The sequence below is a fragment of the Hyperolius riggenbachi genome, chromosome 4 (assembly GCF_040937935.1).
Source record: "Hyperolius riggenbachi isolate aHypRig1 chromosome 4, aHypRig1.pri, whole genome shotgun sequence".
Classification (NCBI taxonomy): Eukaryota; Metazoa; Chordata; class Amphibia; order Anura; family Hyperoliidae; genus Hyperolius; species Hyperolius riggenbachi.
Window position 1 is genome coordinate 340,509,508 of NC_090649.1, and position 19,852 is coordinate 340,529,359.

Consider the following 19,852-nt stretch of genomic DNA (forward strand, 5'->3'; position numbering starts at 1 on the left):
TACAAGAGGTTAACTCTCATCCCCACCTAGGAAAAACTGTAAAAAATAGATACCTGCGCCTTCAATAGTTAACACTATAGTATTTTAATGGTAAAATAAAATGACAATAAAACGCATTAAAAATGACACTTCATGCACACACACATACAGGTCTCATTTGCCACTCAGTATCCAACATTCCCTCCTAGTAGAACTCCTCTGAATGCAATATACCTGTCTATCAATAGTGCACTATTGAGTCAACCTAATGAATCTTTAGATCAGATAAAATCACGTATAGGTGAACTAGCAACAGAACTGTGATCTTCAAAGCGTTTTAAACGCGTTTTTGGGCACTTTGGCAGCGCTTTCAACGCGTTCTGGAGACCTTTAAATCAAAAAATATATAAAAAAAGCAGATTCCAGAGTGCATTCTAAGAGCATAGCGGCGGAGTCTTCCATAAAACAACAGGACCCAAAAAGCACTTAAGTTTCACAGTAGCAGTTCGCAGCAATGTACAGATCTGGAAAAGCGCTTTCAGCAGCGGAAACTTTTCTTGTATCAACAATTTCCAAAACACAGTAAACGGCCACAGCGGCTGAGTCTTTCACAGAACATAGATCCCAAAAGCGCTTGTATTCCGCAGCAGCGGATTACTTACAGTGGCAGTAGCTTCCTCACTTCAGCCTGCACTTTCAAGTAAGGGTATTCCTAAATAACGTATGAGGTGGTAGATAACTCACGATACTCCTGGATACGTGGAAGGAGGCAGCGGTATTCAAAGGTCCGTGTGGTCTTTCATAAGGCAGTTTATCTGATCTAAAGATTCATTAGGTTGACTCAATAGTGCACTATTGATAGACAGGTATATTGCATTCAGAGGAGTTCTACTAGGAGGGAATGTTGGATACTGAGTGGCAAATGAGACCTGTATGTGTGTGTGCATGAAGTGTCATTTTTAATGCGTTTTATTGTCATTTTATTTTACCATTAAAATACTATAGTATTAACTATTGAAGGCGCAGGTATCTATTTTTTTACAGTTTGTCCTAGAAGTAGCCTAACATGCCCTGGTACATTCTCTGCTGCAAAGCAGCAACTCTGTACTCCCATTTGATGTACAGTACAATAACTTGCACATTTGGTGGACTACACGGTTAAGTATACCTTATAGTTGCATAGCCAGGCTGGACTACTAGAGTATCTAGGGTTCCTTAAAAATTGCAGCTGTCGGGGCGTGTCTGGCGCGCGTTGATGGTGGACGCCTGACTCCGGAGCTCCGCACTGCAGCACGGAATAAGCGGCTCTAAGCATGCCCAGTGTTCTCCCCAGAATTTTTTTCCAGCCGGGTGGCATGAAATAGTAGCCGGGTGGCATGAAAAAGCAGCCGGGTGGGACGAGATGAAAATGCAGGACAACTCTGCTTACAGCATAGGAGGAGGTGAGGAGGTGAGCCGATGACAGCCGGGTGGTCACCAAATCTAGCCGGGTGGAGCACCCGGCTAAAAGAGCCTGGGGAGAACACTGATGCCTAATAGCAGCGAAAATCCCTCTAACATGGCAGAAGAGGGGATGGAAACGGAGGCAACAAACAAGCGGAAGAAAAATCCGCCAAAGCCACAGAAAATCCCCGATATGTTTGCCCAGGGACAAAGCAGGGCCCAGCGTGCAGGCAAAGATGGCGCCGGCTCACCGCGGACAAACCTCGCTGCGCAGCACAGAGCCTCTGCACAAACCTATGACACAGAGGACTCGGGACAAGAAACCCTCTCCCCCACCTGCAGAAGCCCGGCAAAATCCAGAGCTCGTCTGAACGAGAGCCCTCCAACGGATAAGGTAGGAGAAGCTGTTCAGCCCACACAAGCTGACAAAGACGCTGACCCCGACTTCTCCACATTCCCAGCCTCAGAGCAAAATGTCTCCCAAGCGTACATGAAAGAGATGCTCCTTTCTTTCAAAACATCCCTAACCAAAAGTCTCCTAGACATTACAAACAACATACAGCAATCCATCAGCTTACTAGGCGACAGGGTAGCTGATAATGAGACACAAATATCCAACCTAATCACTGAACATAACAAAACGGTGGAGGTCATAGACTTCAATGTCACTGAAAATGAGAAAATGAAAGTTAAAATGGCAGACCTAGAGGATCGCAACCGCAGATGTAATGTTAAATTCAGAGGCATCAGCGAAACAATAGACAATGACCATCTAAAAGACTACCTCATACAACTGGCTAAGTCTGCAGTCCCTCACTTCTCTGATATAGAGTACACCATTGAAAGAGCCCACAGGCTTCCTAAGCCAGCTCATCTACATGAAAAAATACCACGTGACGCAATCGCATGCTTCCAATTCTTCCACGTGAAAGAAGCCTTGATGACCTACACAAAACAGCATAAACGCCTACCTGATCCATTCCAAGATATCCAGCTTTACTCTGACTTGTCTCAGTTCACCCTGCTGAAAAGAAGGTCATTGACCCCTCTCACGAGTGCTAAGGGAAAACCAACTACTTTACAAATGGGGCTTCCCCACCAAAATAATCCTATCCAGAAATGGGAAAACACACATCATTAATTCAATAGAGCAAGGCTCTAACCTACTCAAAACCTGGGGCCTCCAGATCCCTGCAAACTACCTAACCGAGTCACAAAAATCCCCTCCAGCCAAACTGACAAAATCTTGGCAGAACAAAACTTGAGCTGCTGCAGAGGACTTCACATCCTCACCCTTGTTACCATGTGTTACAGCCGATTAACACCTGGTATGGAACCCCCACACAGATCGGGGTTGTACCCCGATTCTAAACCTAAACGACAACTCACAACCTGTTTGTCATATACTGCGTTACAGTTATGTTTTTATTTTCATTTTTGTTCTTGGTTCAATTTTTATTGTAATAACTTCCAATATCATGCAGGATGCCTCCCCACCCGTACTTCCCCAAACCCCAAAGAGGATATTTGTACCGCCAATGTTCGCCCACCAACACAGCTACTTATAAGGACTACCTTAAATTCTTATCACCTACAATGTCTCTGAAAATACTATCAAATGCCAAGGGACTGAACTCCCCTATCAAGAGGAGCAGCTTATGGAAAGACTCTTTAAGGCACCAGGCTGACATCTTGTTAGTACAAGAGACTCATTTTAAATTGGGAAACGCCCCAAAATGCTCCCACCCATCGTATCCCACAACTTTCCAAAGCAATTTTACCAAGAAGAAAAGAGGAGTCATGATAGCGGTACACACTAAACTGGCATTTACAGTACATGATTCTAGTATAGATACTCAAGGACGGTATATAATAATCCACTGTTCTATCAACAACATAAAACTCACCCTAGTGAACATTTACACCCCTAACGCAGGACAAAAAAAGTTCATAAAGAAAATCATTAAACTAGCAAAAACGTTTCCTCCGGCAAGAGTGATCATCGGAGGAGATTTAAACACCTGCCTTAACCCATCCTTAGACTCTACAAACAAAGACTCCACTACCAAGTCCCCAGCTCAATCATTGCTTCACCAAGAAGATCTTTACGACGCATGGAGAGCCTTACACAGTGAAGAAAGGGACTTTTCATACTACTCGCCAGTTCACAAGACATATTCAAGGATCGATCTTTTTTTAACGGACAGAAATACACTTCAACTAATAACAAAGGCAGACATCGCCTCGATTACATGGTCCGACCACTCCCCAGTCTCCATCACGATGAAGTGGTCTAACATCCCCAACCCCTCTACCCCCTGGAAACTTAACAATAAACTGCTCTTAAAAGAGTCAAACAAAGAAAAACTTTCAGAAAATCTGCGAGAATATTTCAAATTAAATGACACAGGCCAAGTTGGAGGCACGACTGTATGGTTAGCCCACAAATCTGTTCTAAGAGGCTTACTTATCCAGATAGGTGCTAGGGAAAAAAAATCCAGAACCCACAAAATAGACTCCATACTAAAAAAAAAATTCACGACCAAGAACAAAAACACAAATCTAACCCTACCCAAGCCCTCTCTAACTCACTATTCTTACTGAGACAGGAGCTACGTCTACAGCTCCTTGCTGAACACGAATTCTTATTAACTAAACTTAATAGACGAAATTATCTGCAAAATAATAAAGCCAGCCCTCTCCTGGCAAAAATCATCAAGGTTAAACAAGCCAAAACAAAGATTAGCCACCTACTCCACCCATTTACCAAAAAACGACTAACAAACCCTCAGGAAATAGCTAACGCTTTCAGTTCATATTATGAATCTCTCTATAACCTTGAAAAAGACCCAACAACCCCCCAACCCAACGCCACAAATATTCAAAAATTCCTCAACTCCATATCCATCCCTACAATAACCCATCAACAGATAGAGAATCTCAACGCACCCATTCACCCCCAAGAAATTTTAACAATAATCTCTAAATCCAAGAATAACAAAGCCCCAGGTCCAGACGGATTTACGAACGAATATTACAAATGCTTCTCAAATATTTTAGCCCCCAAACTCTCAGAGCTATTCAATTCCTTTATGACAACGGGTAACATACCAGCTGAACTTACAGGTGCAACCATCTCGGTCATTCCTAAACCGGGAAAAGACTCTAGTCTTGCCTCCAACTATAGGCCTATTTCCTTATTGAATTGCGATTTAAAATTGTATGCAAAATTATTGGCCAACCGCTTATTCCCTATGCTACCACAATTAACGGAACCAGACCAGGTGGGCTTCACGAAAGGCCGTCAAGCCCCAGATGGCACCAGGAAAGTGTTAAATGTTTTACATCACCTCAACTCCTGCCGGAGGCCTTCTCTGTTCCTTGCTTTGGACGCAGAGAAGGCCTTCGACAGAGTGCACTGGGGTTTCTTGAATGAGGTACTACACAGATTTGGGCTACAGGGGAACTTCCACACGGCTGTAATGGCTCTCTACCAAAACCCTTCAGCTAAAGTAGCAACTTCGGGATTCTTATCAAAAGAATTCCACATAAAGAACGGTACCAGGCAGGGATGCCCCCTCTCCCCACTCATTTTCACCTTATTAATGGAGACGCTGGCGATATCCATACGAAACAACCCAGGTATAACAGGAATAAAACTAAAACAGCATACTAGCTTAATCAACCTGTTCGCAGACGACGTCTTATTAACGTTAGCTAACCCCTATAAGTCTCTAGAGCAAGTCTGGGACGCCCTCAACACCTTTTCAACCGTCTCCTTTTATAAAATAAATGAATCTAAGTCGCTATTATTAGATTTTAATCTTTCCTCTGCCACTAAAACGAAAATTGCACAAAAATTCCCATTCCCCTGGGCCAAACATTCTCTAGACTACCTAGGTATTAAAATCCCCAAAAGATTCTCAGACCTATACACAACCAACTTCAAACCGGGACTGGCAAAATGGAAGACAGACATCATTAGATTGGGGAAATTTGAATTCACCCCGTCAGGAAAAATTGCAGCCTTTAAAATGCAAATCCTACCCAAAATCCTATACTTATTTCGTACAATCCCTATCCCAAAACCGAATAAATTCTTCAAGGAAATAAAAAAGATACTATTATCATACATCTGGGGGAAAAAACGACATAGAGTAGCACTCAAAACACTTACGATACCGACTACACAAGGTGGGTTCGGACTCCCAGACCTTCAAAGTTACCATAAAGCATGTATTCTGGACATGTTAAGATATTGGTGGAACCCCACACACCAAAAAAAATGGGCCATGTGGGAAAATACATACCATCAATGCGGAACTTTGAGAGACCTAATGACTCTAGCGGTCTTACCCCATAAAAGCACAGACAAGATATCACCAATTATACGCTTGTCGATCGATATGTGGACAGAACTACTTAATAAATTACCACCGAATCAAACGGATGGTAAAATCCCAATTAACATCTCTGCCCTAACAGGACATATTTCCCAATTCGCTTACCATAAATGGCTTAAGTTAGGTATAACCTCTCTCGCCGATATTACATATAACAATAAACTATTACCATTCTCTTCTCTTATAACCAAGTTCCCTGGATTTGAACATACTAAGTTTCAATATATCCAAGTTACACACTGGTTACGAACATATCACACCACAGAAGTACGCATATCACATCAGATACTCTCTCTTATCGATTGCCCACTCCAATATAGAGGGGGCATCTCTGCCTGGTACCAGATCCTGCTACAAAACCATTCAGCTGCCTTGGGGAAATATGCCTCATTCTGGTCAACAGAACTACACACCCACATCGCAATTGGGGACTTTATTAAAGGCCACAATGCGCTTAGAAAGCTTTCCAAGTGCACCTCTCACCTAGAGACCTCCAAAAAAATATTTTATAAGTGGTATATCACCCCGAGACTTCTAGCTAGCTTCTCTCCTGATCACTCCCCCTTATGTTGGAGGAAATGCGGCAACCAAGGGTCGATATGTCACCTCCTCTGGGAATGCCCTAAAATACAAAACCTTTGGGGTGCTATCACGGATATAATAGCATCTCTCATAGAAACTCAATTCAAGCTTCCACCTGAGCTGGCTCTCCTCTTGATAGGCTTAGATAGGATCCCCTTCAGTTATAGGAAAACAGTAGCACATATTATCTGTTCCACCAGACAAGCTATATTATCTAACTGGGCATCAGAATCTATCCCATCCATTCCCAAAATCCTTCAAACCACACAATGCAACTTAGAGATTGAAAATTCTCTCTCCCAACACTCCAACTCAATAACAAATCCTCCCACCCCCAATATAGATTGGACAAAACTAATACTAAAACTAATCTAATGCCCCCTTTGGTATACTAATACTAATACTACTACTACCGCTACTACCACAACCACGTACATAAAACATCAAACTACTCTTATAAGTAGAACTGTGTATAGCCATCGCAATATCCTCTCCCACACCCAAACCCTGACCCTCACCAAATACCCTAACACTATCCTCCCCCCATATCCACTGATGGGGTAGACTGCACCTACTCAAGTGGTCTACCATGAAGATCAGAAGGTAGGCCCAACTTGGGTAGAATAATAGAAGGATACAAATCTTCAAATTAGATACTTTATTCTGAACCTTATCTTCTTTCTTGGTTTTTGTTCTCTTTATGAAAACAAAAATGGGCAGCCGGAACCAGCGGCCTTCAAGCCCATTTAGGATGGCGACCGACCATCATCTACAGTCACCAAGACTAGTCTAATTCATAAATTAATGCCTATTGTTATATATAAAACAACAAGAAAGGTATCATTATAGGCATTGTCGTTTCCATTACTAATACCGTCTTTTTACTGTTTTACTGTTATATATGTTATAATATAGTGAACACTGTCACAACAACATGAGAAAGTTGCAATGTACTATATGTTAATATTTAATAAAAATTTATTATGAAAAAAAAAAAAAAAAAATTGCAGCTGTCAGAGGAAGCCACTTGCTACCTGTGCGTGGCTCTGATATTTTTATGAGCGGGACTTGCAGCACATGTCCTGCAAAACTTTCTGCTTACACTCGAAACAATCATGAAGCCTCTCTTCAAAATGCAGCCAATCATAATCAGCCACTTGTACCTGTAATGCGAGTGGCTCTGATAACTCTGTGAGCAGGACTTAGCACTCTACTCTTCTTAAGGTATCCATAAACATACAGATGTGCAGCAGATACAACTATTAGATTCCTGTCAGCTCGAATCTGACAGAAATCTAGCTGATGTGTGCCACACACTAGGAACAGATTTCCAATAGATTTCAGTATGAAATTAGGCCCGCTCCAATCTGCAATACAAGTGAAAGTGGCCTGTACAGCGCTCCACACTAAGGCCTCTTGCACACTGCATACATTTTCGATTCCGCTTTTTAATCGGTTTTTACCTCCGATTCAGATTTTTAATCTTTACTGCATGCTGCGTTTTTTGATCAGTTTTTTTCTGTTGAATGTATTCAGGGAAAATCGGAATTGAAAATCGGAATCGGAATCAGAAAACAGATTTGCAGTGTGCAGGGAGCCTTACAGGAGCGTGCCATTCTTCTTGTCTTACAAATGTTATCAGGCATCAACTCACCTGCAACCAGCCTGAAGAGAGCAGCTGACCATGGTTTTCACACTGACATATGATGCAAGCACCGCCCACTGTTTACTATATCCAGAGTCAGCGTCATGTAGGGGCCAAAAAACATGTTTACTATAAACAGAAGTTTTATTATAATCAGAATTTACTATATCCAAATATTTACTATATCAGAGTTTATTATAACGAGATAATACTGTACAGTGGCTTGCAAAAGTATTCAGCCCCCTTGAATTTTTCCACATTTTGTCACATTACTGCCACAAACATGAATCAATTTTAATGGAATTTTACGTGAAAGACCAATACAAAGTGGTGTACACGTGAGAAGTGGAACCAAAATCATACTGTAACGATCGGTGTCAGCACACAGAGAGAATCTGATTATTGGTGATCTGCAGTATCACCAAGAATACAGATATATACCTGATTATTGATGATCTGCAGAATCACCAATAATCCAAGTATAACTAACCTCTGGACACCTATATAGTGTGAGTGTTTGGTGCAACAGTAATGACTATGGAGCAGGTGGTCCTTGGCAGTATAGGAAATACCTCCTTCTGGGAAGTGCAAACCTTCCAGCAGCCTGAGACACCCAAAGGGGTGGAGCCCCAGGCTGGATAGCAGGAAGGACCTGTAGCTGAGTGACACCTGGAAGGTGGGTGTCACAAGCAGGTCTGGAGACTAATCTCTCAATGGAGAGAAATAGCTCTCAAGATCGGGCAAGCCAGGTCGGCAACACACGGGCAGACAAGGTACAGAGACAGAAGGCTGATTCAGTAACCAAGGGCAGGCAGGGTTGGCAACAGGTAATCAGATATGCGTAGGTACCGAATCAGAAAGCAGAGGGATAGTCAGAAATGCAATAGGTCATAACAGATATCAAACAATGCCTAGTCTTGGGTGTGAGGTCCGTGGTCTCAACACCCTGGAACTAGTCTGAAGTATAATATGATGGTACACAGTATCCCTAGTCTTGGGTGTGAGGTCCGTGGTCTCAACACCCTCGAACTAGTCTGAAGTATAACACAATGATAACACAGAATCCCTAGTCTTGGGTGTGAGGTCCGTGGTCTCAACCCCCTGGAACTAGTCTGAAGTAGAACACAGAAGTAATCTGGCTCAGTGTGAATTCCCAGGTCCTCCTGGTTCTAACACACTGTAGGATCTGACTATGGTCTGAGTGCTTTCACGTAAGTGTTCGCAACGGCAGACCACTTGAGACTGACCAGCAGTGACTATATATAGAGCGGCGCTCTCCAGCGCCACCCATCACCGATCAACCAATAGCCACTTGCTCTGAGGTCAGCTGATCCCTCCTCGTTCATCATAAAGGTTCTGCCTCTCAGCGCGCGCGTATTCCTCAACCTATGTGAACTAACAGACCCAGCCACACCAGACGCACGCTGCTGCGTGCAAACCGCCGCGTTGGAATCAGCCGCCTTGCTGCCAGTACACGCGGCGGCTTTTCCATGATCTATTACACATACATTGTTCCAAACAATTATTTACAAATCAATAACTGCAAAGTGGGGTGTGCGTCGTTATTCAGCCCCGAGTCAATACTTTGTAGACTCACTTTTTACTGCAATTACAGCTGCCAGTCTTTTAGGGTATGTCTCTACCAGCTTTGCACATCTAGAGACTGAAATCCTTGCCCATTCTTCTTTGCAAAACAGCTCCAGCTCAGTCAGATTAGATGGACAGCGTTTGTGAACAGCACTTTTAAGATCTTGCCACAGATTCTCGATTGGATTTACATCTGGACTTTGACTGGGCCATTCTAACACATGGATACAGTGGTGTGAAAAACTATTTGCCCCCTTCCTGATTTCTTATTCTTTTGCATGTTTGTCACACTTAAATGTTTCTGCTCATCAAAAACAGTTTACTATTAGTCAAAGATAACATAATTGAACACAAAATGCAGTTTGAAATGATGGTTTTTATTATTTAGTGAGAAAAAAAAACTCCAAATCTACATGGCCCTGTGTGAAAAAGTGATTGCCCCCTTGTTAAAAAATAACTTAACTGTGGTTTATCACACCTGAGTTCAATTTCTGTAGTCACCCCCAGGCCTGATTACTGTCACACCTGTTTCAATCAAGAAATCACTTAAATAGGAGCTATCTGACACAGAGAAGTAGACCAAAAGCACCTCAAAAGCTAGACATCATGCCAAGATCCAAAGAAATTCAGGAACAAATGAGAACAAAAGAACTGTAATTGAGATCTATCAGTCTGGTAAAGGTTATAAAGCCATATCTAAAGCTTTGGGAACCACAGTGAGAGCCATTATCCACAAATGGCAAAAACATGGAACAGTGATGAACCTTCCCAGGAGTGGCCGGCCGACCAAAATTACCCCAAGAGCGCAGAGAAAACTCACCCGAGAGGCCACAAAAGACCCCAGGACAACATCTAAAGAACTGCAGGCCTCACTTGCCTCAATTAAGGTCAGTGTTCACAACTGCACCATAGGAAAGAGACTGGGCAAAAACGGTCTGCATGGCAGATATCCAAGGCGCAAACCACTTTTAAGCAAAAAGAGCATCAAGGCTCGTCTCAATTTTGCTAAAAAAAACATCTCAATGATTGCCAAGACTTTTGGGAAAATACCTTGTGGACCGACGAGACAAAAGTTGAACTTTTTGGAAGGTGCGTGTCCCGTTACATCTGGCGTAGAAGTAACACAGCATTTCAGCAAAAGAACATGATACCAACAGTAAAATATGGTGGTGGTAGTGTGATGGTCTGGGGTTGTTTTGCTGCTTCAGGACCTGGAAGGCTTGCTGTGATAGATGGAACCATGAATTCTACTGTCTACCAAAAAATCCTGAAGGAGAATGTCCAGCCATCTATTTGTCAACTCAAGCTGAAGCGATCTTGGGTGCTGCAGCAGGACAATGACACAAAACACACCAGCAAATCCACCTCTGAATGGCTGAAGAAAAACAAAATGAAGACTTTGGAGTGGCCTAGTCAAAGTCCTTACCTGAATCCTATTGAGATGTTGTGGCATGACCTTAAAAAGGCGGTTCATGCTAGAAAACCCTCAAATAGAGCTGAATTACAACAATTCTGCAAAGATGAGTGGGCCAAAATTCCTCCAGAGCGCTGTAAGAGACTCGTTGCAAGTTATCGCAAACGCTTGATTGCAGTTATTGCTGCTAAGGGTGGCCCAACCAGTTATTAGGTTCAGGGGCAATTTCTTTTTCACACAGGGCCATGTAGGTTTTGAGTTTTTTTTCTCACTAAATAATAAAAACCATCATTTCAAACTGCATTTTGTGTTCAATTATGTTATCTTTGACTAATAGTTAACGGTTTTTGATGAGCAGAAACATTTAAGTGTGACAAACATGCAAAAGAATAAGAAATCAGGAAGGGGGCAAATAGTTTTTCACACCACTGTATGTTTTGTTTTAAACTATTCCATTGTTGCCCTGGCTTTATGTTTAGGGTCGTTGTCCTGCTGGAAGGTGAACCTCCGCCCCAATCTCAAGTCTTTTGCAGACTCCAAGAGGTTTTTTTTCCAAGATTGTCCTGTTTTTGATTACATCCATCTTCCTATCAACTTGACCAGCTTCCCTGTCCCTGCTGAAGAGAAGCACCCCCAGAGCATGATGCTACCACCACCATATTTGACAGTCGGGATGGTGTGTTCTGATTGATGTGCATTGTTAGTTTTCTGCCACACATAGCGTTTTGCATTTTGGCCAAAAAGTTCCATTTTGGCCTCATCCGACCAGAGCACCTTATTACACATGTTTGCGGTGTCCCCCACATGGCTTGTGGCAAACTGCAAACGGGACTTCTTATGTTGTTCTGTTAACAATGGCTTTCTTCTTGTCGCTCTTCCATAAGAGCCAACTTTGTGCAGTGCATGACTAATCGTTGTCCTATGGACAGATTCCCCCACCTGAGCTGTAGATCTCTGCAGCTCTTCCAGAGTCAACATGGGCCTCTTGACTGCATTTCTGATTAGCGCTCTCCTTGTTCGGCCTCTGAGTTTAGGTGGAAGGCCTTGTCTTGGTAGGTTTACAGTTGTGCCATACTAATTCCATTTCTGAATAATCGCTTGCACAGTGCTCCGTGGGATGTTCAAGGCTTTGGAAATCTTTTTGTAGCCTAAGCCTGCTTTAAATTTCTCAATAACTTTATCCCTGACCTGTCTGGTGTGTTCTTTGAACTTCATGGTGTTGTTGCTTCCAAGATTCTCTTAGACAACCTCTGAGGCCATCACAGAGCAGCTGTATTTGTACTGACATTAGATAACACACAGGTGCACTCTATTTAGTCATTAGCACTCATCAGGCAATGTCTATGGGCAACTGACTGCACTCAGACCAAAGGGGGGCTGAATAATTACGCACACACCACTTTGCAGTTATTTGTAAAAAATGTTTGGAATTATGTATGATTTTCTTTCCACTTCTCACGTGTACACCACTTTGTATTGGTCTTTGACGTGAAATTCCATTAAAATTGATTCATGTTTGTGGCAGTAATGTGACAAAATCGGGAAAACTTCAAGGGGGCCGAATACTTTTGCAAGCCACTGTATATGAAGAAGTGAGGAGTACCCTATCTTGAACCTATTTCCCTTCCTGGAGGACTCTTTATCCACAGCTGTGTCAACATTACCAGATATTGGTCATCTTATCCTTGCAGCAGCAAGGAGAGCAATATTAACCTCCCTGGTGGTATGATTATTTAGGGCATTTTCTGAAAGTTTCAGACCCTAAAACCAGGAAAAAAAATCATGCCGCCAGACAAGCTGGATGTGGTTATGCACATGGAAAAGGAGACAATATGTTTTTTCCATAAATGGAAATCATACATCCTTAATTAACCATGAATATTCTCTCTCCAGAAAATGAAACATTTTATGGAACTTTTCAAATATTCTACATGGCATACCTATAAGCAGCTGAAATGGACATTGGGAACACTAGACGTGTGAGACTCCCTGCAAAGTATTTTCTGTCAACAGATTATTTTGTACCTTGACTGATACCACCAGAATGTGCCCCGGATTTTTTCTTCTACCCCAAAATGAAAAGCTGGACTGGACTTCATGCTAGACTTTTAAAGGAGAGAGGAAATAAAGGAGGGAATGGAACGGAGGGAATATTATCTTTAGTTTTCTGTTTTAGGGCTAGTTCACACTATGAACACACAACATGAATCATGGTTGCCATCACAATTTTGCCACGATTTGCGTTGCGATTCTCGTTCAACAGAAAAAGAATCACATTGCAATCACCCGCAAAGTGCTGCATGTAGCATGGTTGCAATTTATGCAAATCGCAAATGCTGCAGTGAGAATGATCTCATGGGGATATATTAGCAACATCGTTTTGCAGATCGCCGGTGATCAGCAAAGCGCTGAAAAGTGCCAAAGTGTGAACCAGCCCTTATTTTCTGCAACAGTGTCCTTCTGATATTCTCTGACAGAACGGGATTTTCTGATATATACTTTTTCGAAAAATTAAAAAGCAAATAAAATATTTTAAAAAAGTGAATTACTCAAAACAGAATCAGGTGACTTCAGAAAAACAGCTAAGCTAAATGCCCAGAAATACCTTAGGTTAAACGTTAGGCTTGCATTGCAGTCAAAGTGAAAAAATAGTTACTCACACTTGAAGGAAAGTATCACAGGTGAAGAAGGGTCAGTAGCAATTCCTTTCCCATCTTTACTTTGAGATTGTTTAACATCCTGTTTATATCTCTTAACCTTTCCTGATCCTGGATGCAAAAAGAAAAAAGGTCAAAATGTACACTTTTACTCGCAAACTGAATTTTAGGCAAACAAGTTAAATACAAAACCAAAATTTACTATGCAGGTACACCGCGAGTTACGCACACTCAACATACAAACAACCGTTGAACAGCTCGATCCTGTTGTTTTGACATAATTTCTACATGGAAGAAGTTTGAAGCTGCTCCTTGTTCTAACGAGTGGAAAAAAGGCACAGAAGAAGAGAGAGGCACAGAGGAAGACAGAGACACAGTCTGCAATCTTAAATATGTTTTAATCAGAAATAATTGTACTGTAAAATATCAACACTCCAAGAGAAGTCGCTGGGATCCTAAAGATGTATCATGCAGAGGATAAGTAAGCAAGGGACCATGTGAGTACAGTATCTTCTTTCCTCAAGTAGTATAAGTAGAGTATTGTACTGTATTAACTATCAGCAAAAACAAGAAGTTTTGAATCAGGATGATACCATTTATTGGCTCAGGGAGACAGGCTAGAAAGAAAAGACTTGAGCGCACTGAGTGCTGTTGCAAAATGATCTCCCCCCTCAGATGTGCGGGCTTGCCCTTTTGGGTTAACCAGCACTTTTGCCCCTTTAAGCCAGGGATCGGCTCATGGCAGGTGTCGTCACTGTGGATGTTACTCTCCCTGCTGTCCGGCTTGCTGAGAGGTCGCTTCTCCCTGCCTCTATCAATCGCGATTGCACCGCACTCTGCAGGTGCTCAGTGACAGAGGCTAGGGCTGTGGGGTTTGTCTCTCCACTGTGTGGGGATAGGTTGGGCAGACTAAGGGCTGGTTCGCATGGATGTCGGCCCCCCATTTTATAAATGCTGCGTTCAAATGTCTGCGTTTTTTTTCCAAGAACGCCAGCATTTAGCCACTAAGCTTTTACTGGCTTTGGAAGGCTTTTAATGGCTACTCCTCCAGTCCCTCCAATCCATGGGTATTCACGATCTCGCCCTGACCTGGCTTTCATCCTACCTCTCCAACTGCTCCTTCACGACCTCCTTCAATGAGTCCTCGTCCACCCCCAACCACCTCTCAGTGGGAGTCCCCCAAGGCTCGGTCCTTGGCCCCCTACTGTTCACCATATACACATCCTCCATTGGCAAGGTTATCTCCTCCATGGGTTTTAACTATCATCTGTATGCAGATGACACCCAAATCTACCTCCACACCCCTGACATATCCACCACTACCATGGAAAAGGTCTCCTCCTGCCTATCTGCCATCTCCTCCTAGATGTCCGCTAGGTTCCTGAAACTAAATCTAGACAAAAACGGAATTTATATTCTTCCCACCCCGGTCATCCCTGGACCTCCCAGATGTGCAGGTCACTGTTAACCACACTACCATTCGCCCTACCTCTCAAGCCCGCTGTCTGGGTGTCACCCTGGACTCCGCACTATCCTTCACTCCCCACATCCAAAACCTCACAAAGTCCTGCAACTTCCACCTTCGTAACATCTGTAAGATTCACCCTCTTCTGACCTCTGCCACCACCAAACTCCTCATCCATGCCCTCATAATTTCCCACCTCGACTACTGCAATGCCCTGCTGTCTGGTCTCCCTATGACCCGAATAGCCCCACTGCAGTCCATCATGAATGCGGCAGCCAGAATTATCCACTGCTCCCATCGCTCCGCCAAGGTGGCTTCCTCTCCGTGAATCCCTCCACTGGCTTCCTATCCATTCCAGAATCAGATTCAAGATATTGTGTCTGACCTACAAATCCCAAACACCACAGAAAAGAAGCCCCTTTTGGAGACATGCTATAGATATAGACACTGACATCCAATATGATGCAAACAATTATTTTATTGAAGACTATTCACACAATCAGAAATGTAAAAACACTAAAGGTGCATACACACATCAGACTATAGTCTTTGGAAAATTAAAGATCACAGACCAATTTTCCCATCTTCCATGTAGTATGAGAGCCATACTCTACACAGTCTTTTCTATGGAGCTGAACTCCACATCAGAAAAAAATCTTTGCAAGATGCTGCACACACAGATGCTGTACAGACACAAAAGATCAGTATCTGCAAAAGATCTGTTCCTGCCAAAAATCTATTCCTGCAAATTGCAATGATAGTCTGAGATCTGCAGATCATCATACACACATGATTTAACTGACATTCATCTGCAGATCAGATCCACCAGGATGGATTTTCAGATCTGCAGATGATTGCTTGATCTGCAGATGAATGTCAGTTAAATCATGTGTGTATGATGATCTGCAGATCTCATAGACTATCATTGCAATTTGCAGGAATGGATTTTTGGCAGGAACAGATCTTTTGCAGATACTGATCTTTTGTGTCTGTACAGCATCTGTGTGTGCAGCATCTTGCAAAGATTTTTTTCTGATGGGGAGTTCAGCTCCATAGAAAAGACTGTGTAGAGTATGGCTCTCATACTACATGAAGGGTGGTAAGATTGGTCTGTGATCTTTCATTTTCCAAAGACTATAGTCTGATGTGTGTATGCACCTTTAAAACCACCTTCTTAGGCCTCGTTCACATCTGCTGCGCTGAAAAACGTGTTAAAGCGCAGGGTAAAAAACGCATGCGCTTGTGCGCGCTTTCGTCCGCGTTTCTGTGCGCTTCTTTAAAGCACGTTTTGCTTGTTGTACCAGCAGCAGTTGTCAATAAAACTTTGTTTTTGTATGTAAATGTATTTTTTTCTCCAATTAGGGGTAAAAAACGCATGCGCTTCTATGCGCTTGTACGCGCTTCTATGCGCTAAAAAAGCGGACCCATTCACTTGCATTGCTGTGCGCTTTCCAGCTCAACGCACAGAAATGCCTGCAACACTACGTTTCTGTAACACTGCTCAGCGCAGCGCATAGATGTGAACCAGCTACATTTAGTTACATGGGAAAATCAATACCTTGCTGAACGCACAGGGCAGTGCGCTGTGAAAAGCGCACAGAAACGGCCCTGATGTGAACGAGGCCTTAAGCCGACTGTTGTCAGAAATCTCTCCAACAGCTGGGAAAGAAATCTAATAGTGTCTCAATACATATGTCTGGTGCCTAGTGAGCTAATCCACAATATTGCACAAATCCCTAATCATTACATTATTACAACAATCAGTGTGAACAACGACAATAAATAAATGATAAACCTCTATATACACAAAATGGCAGAAAGTGCTGCGTGCTAAAAAAGGTGCAAGTGCCAAAAACTGATAATAATGAGTCAAAAAACTGCCATATCCTTATAACCACATTTCTCGAATTATGTGCTGATTGTGCTTACCCAGGAGTGAGAGGACCCAGCTGCCGGAGGGAGAAGGGGGAGTTCGCCTTGCGCGGTCGCAGAGGTCTGCTGCTTCTATGGAGGCTCCATAGAGCAGCATACCGCTGCGACCGCGCAAGGCGAACTCCCCCTTCTCCCTCCGGCAGCTGGGTCCTCTCACTCCTGGGTAGGCACGATCAGCACATAATTCGAGAAATATGGTTATAAGGATATGGCAGTTTTTTTGACTCATTATTATCAGTTTTTGGCACTTGCACCTTTTTTAGCACGCAACACTTTCTGCCATTTTGTGTATATAGAGGTTTATCATTTATTTATTGTCGTTGTTCACACTGATTGTTGTAATAATGTAATGATTAGGGATTTGTGCAATATTGTGGATTAGCTCACTAGGCACCAGACATATGTATTGAGACACTATTAGATTTCTTTCCCAGCTGTTGGAGAGATTTCCGACAACAGTCGGCTTAAGGTGGTTTTAAGTGTTTTTAAATTTCTGATTGTGTGAATAGTCTTCAATAAAATCACTTTTTTGCATCATATTGGATGTCAGTGTCTATATCTATAGCATGTCTCCAAATGGGGCTTCTTTTCTGTGGTGTTTGTGATTATATTTTTAAGCCTTAGTGAGACACATTATCATGTGCAAATATACAGCTCTATTGGTTGTGACCTACAAATCCGTCCACAAAACCTGTCCAACCTACATTTCTGATCTTACTCAGAGATACACACCAAGCCGCTCACTCCGCTTCTCCAATGAACTTCGCCTGGCCGTCCCCCGCATCACCCAGTCCCATGCACACCTCCAAGACTTCTCAATAGCTGCTCCAACACTATGGAACTCCCTACCTCCACCTATTAGGGCAGCCCCCTCCTTCAACACCTTCAAGAAGGCCCTCAAAACTCACCTTTTCACTCTGGCCTACCACCCCTCACAATTGCTCTAAACTCACAGCTGAACTCTGGTCCCCCACCTCTCGTGTCCCTACCTCTCCCTCTTGGGCAGGGTCCTCCTCCTTTTGTGTCCTACATGATCATGCACCTCCATTACTGTGGACCCATGCTATGCATTTGAGTGAACCTAACTTGCCTAATCTCCATGCTCCCCTCCAGTGACTGACTAAGCATTACCTTGTACTCATACTGTGCTGTGTGATCTGGTTTTCTATTCCTGTATTGTCATATTGTTTGTCACCCCTAAATATTGTCTGTAACCTAAATTAATGTCCAGCGCTGCGTAATATGTTGGCGCTTTATAAATACAATAAATAATAATGGCTTCCAGAGCGTAGCGTTAGGAAGCATCGCGTTTTCTGGGCCTTTGCTGGCGTTTACAGGAAGTGGCCGTACTTAACCACTTGAAGACTGCAGTGCTAAACCCCCCTAAAGACCAGGCCATTTTTTACAATTCAGACCACTGCAGTTATAACTGTTTATTGCTCGGTTATACAACTTACCACCCAAACAAATTTTACGTCCTTTTCTTCTCACTAACACAGCTTTCTTTTGGTGCTATTTGATTGCTGCTACGATTTTTAGTTGTTATTATATTCATCAAAAAATACAGGAATTTTGTCAAAAAAATGATTTTTTTAACTTTCTGTGCTGACATTTTTCAAATAAAGTAAAATTTCTGTATACATGCAGCGCGAAAAATGTGGACAAACATGTTTTTGATTAAAAAAAAAACCATTCAGTGTATATTTATTGGTTTGGGTAAAAGTTATAGCGTTTACAAACTATGGTGCAAAAAGTGAATTTTCCCATTTTCAAGCATCTATGACTTTTCTGACCCCCTGTCATGTTTCATGAGGGACTAGAATTCCAGGATAGTATAAATACCCCCCAAATGACCCCATTTTGGAAAGAAGACATCCCAAAGTATTCACTGAGAGGCATAGTGAGTTCATAGAAGATTTTATTTTTTGTCACAAGTTAGCGGAAAATGACACTTTGTGAAAAAAACAATAAAAATCAATTTCCGCTAACTTGTGACAAAAAAATAAAAGCTTCTATGAACTCACCATACTCCTAACGGAATACCTTGGGGTGTCTTCTTTCTATAATGGGGTCATTTGTGGTGTTCCTATACCACCCTGGCATTTTAGGCGCCCTAAACCGTAAGGAGTAGTCATTAAACCTAATTTCTCAAAATGACCTGTGAAATCCTAAAGGTGCTCATTGGACTTTGGGCCCCTTAGCGCAGTTAGGGTGCAAAAAAGTGCCACACATGTGGTATTGCTGTACTCGGGAGAAGTAGTATAATGTGTTTTGGGATGTATTTTTACATATACTCATGCTGGGTGGGAGAAATATCTCTGTAAATGACAATTTTTTGATTTTTTTTTACACACAATTGTCCATTTACAGAGATATTTCTCCCACCCAGCATGGGTATATGTTAAAATACACCCCAAAACACATTATACTATTTCTCCTGAGTACAGCGATACCACATGTGTGGCACTTTTTTTCACCCTAACTGCGCTAAGGGGCCCAAAGTCCAATGAGTACCTTTAGGATTTCACAGGTCATTTTGAGAAATTTGGTTTCAAGACTACTCCTCACGGTTTAGGGCCCCTAAAATGCCAGGGAAGTATAGGAACCCCACAAGTGATCCCATTTTGGAAAGAAGACACCCCAAGGTATTCCATGAGGAGTATGGTGAGTTCATAGAAGATTTTATTTTTTTACACAAGTTAGCGGAAATGGATTTTTTAGGTTTTTTCCTCACAAAGTGTCATT

At 42.5% G+C, this 19,852-nt stretch overlaps 1 protein-coding gene across 1 annotated transcript in view; it reads right to left on the reverse strand.

Annotated features, from left to right (window-relative positions):
• Positions 1–19,852, reverse strand: part of TSNAX (translin associated factor X) — a 209,436-nt gene that overhangs the window by 173,923 nt on the left and 15,661 nt on the right. Inside the window, exon 2 of the mRNA XM_068279534.1 lies at positions 13,714–13,821. Coding sequence (XP_068135635.1) covers positions 13,714–13,821 — 108 coding nt within the window. The remainder of the gene's footprint in view (positions 1–13,713; positions 13,822–19,852) is intronic.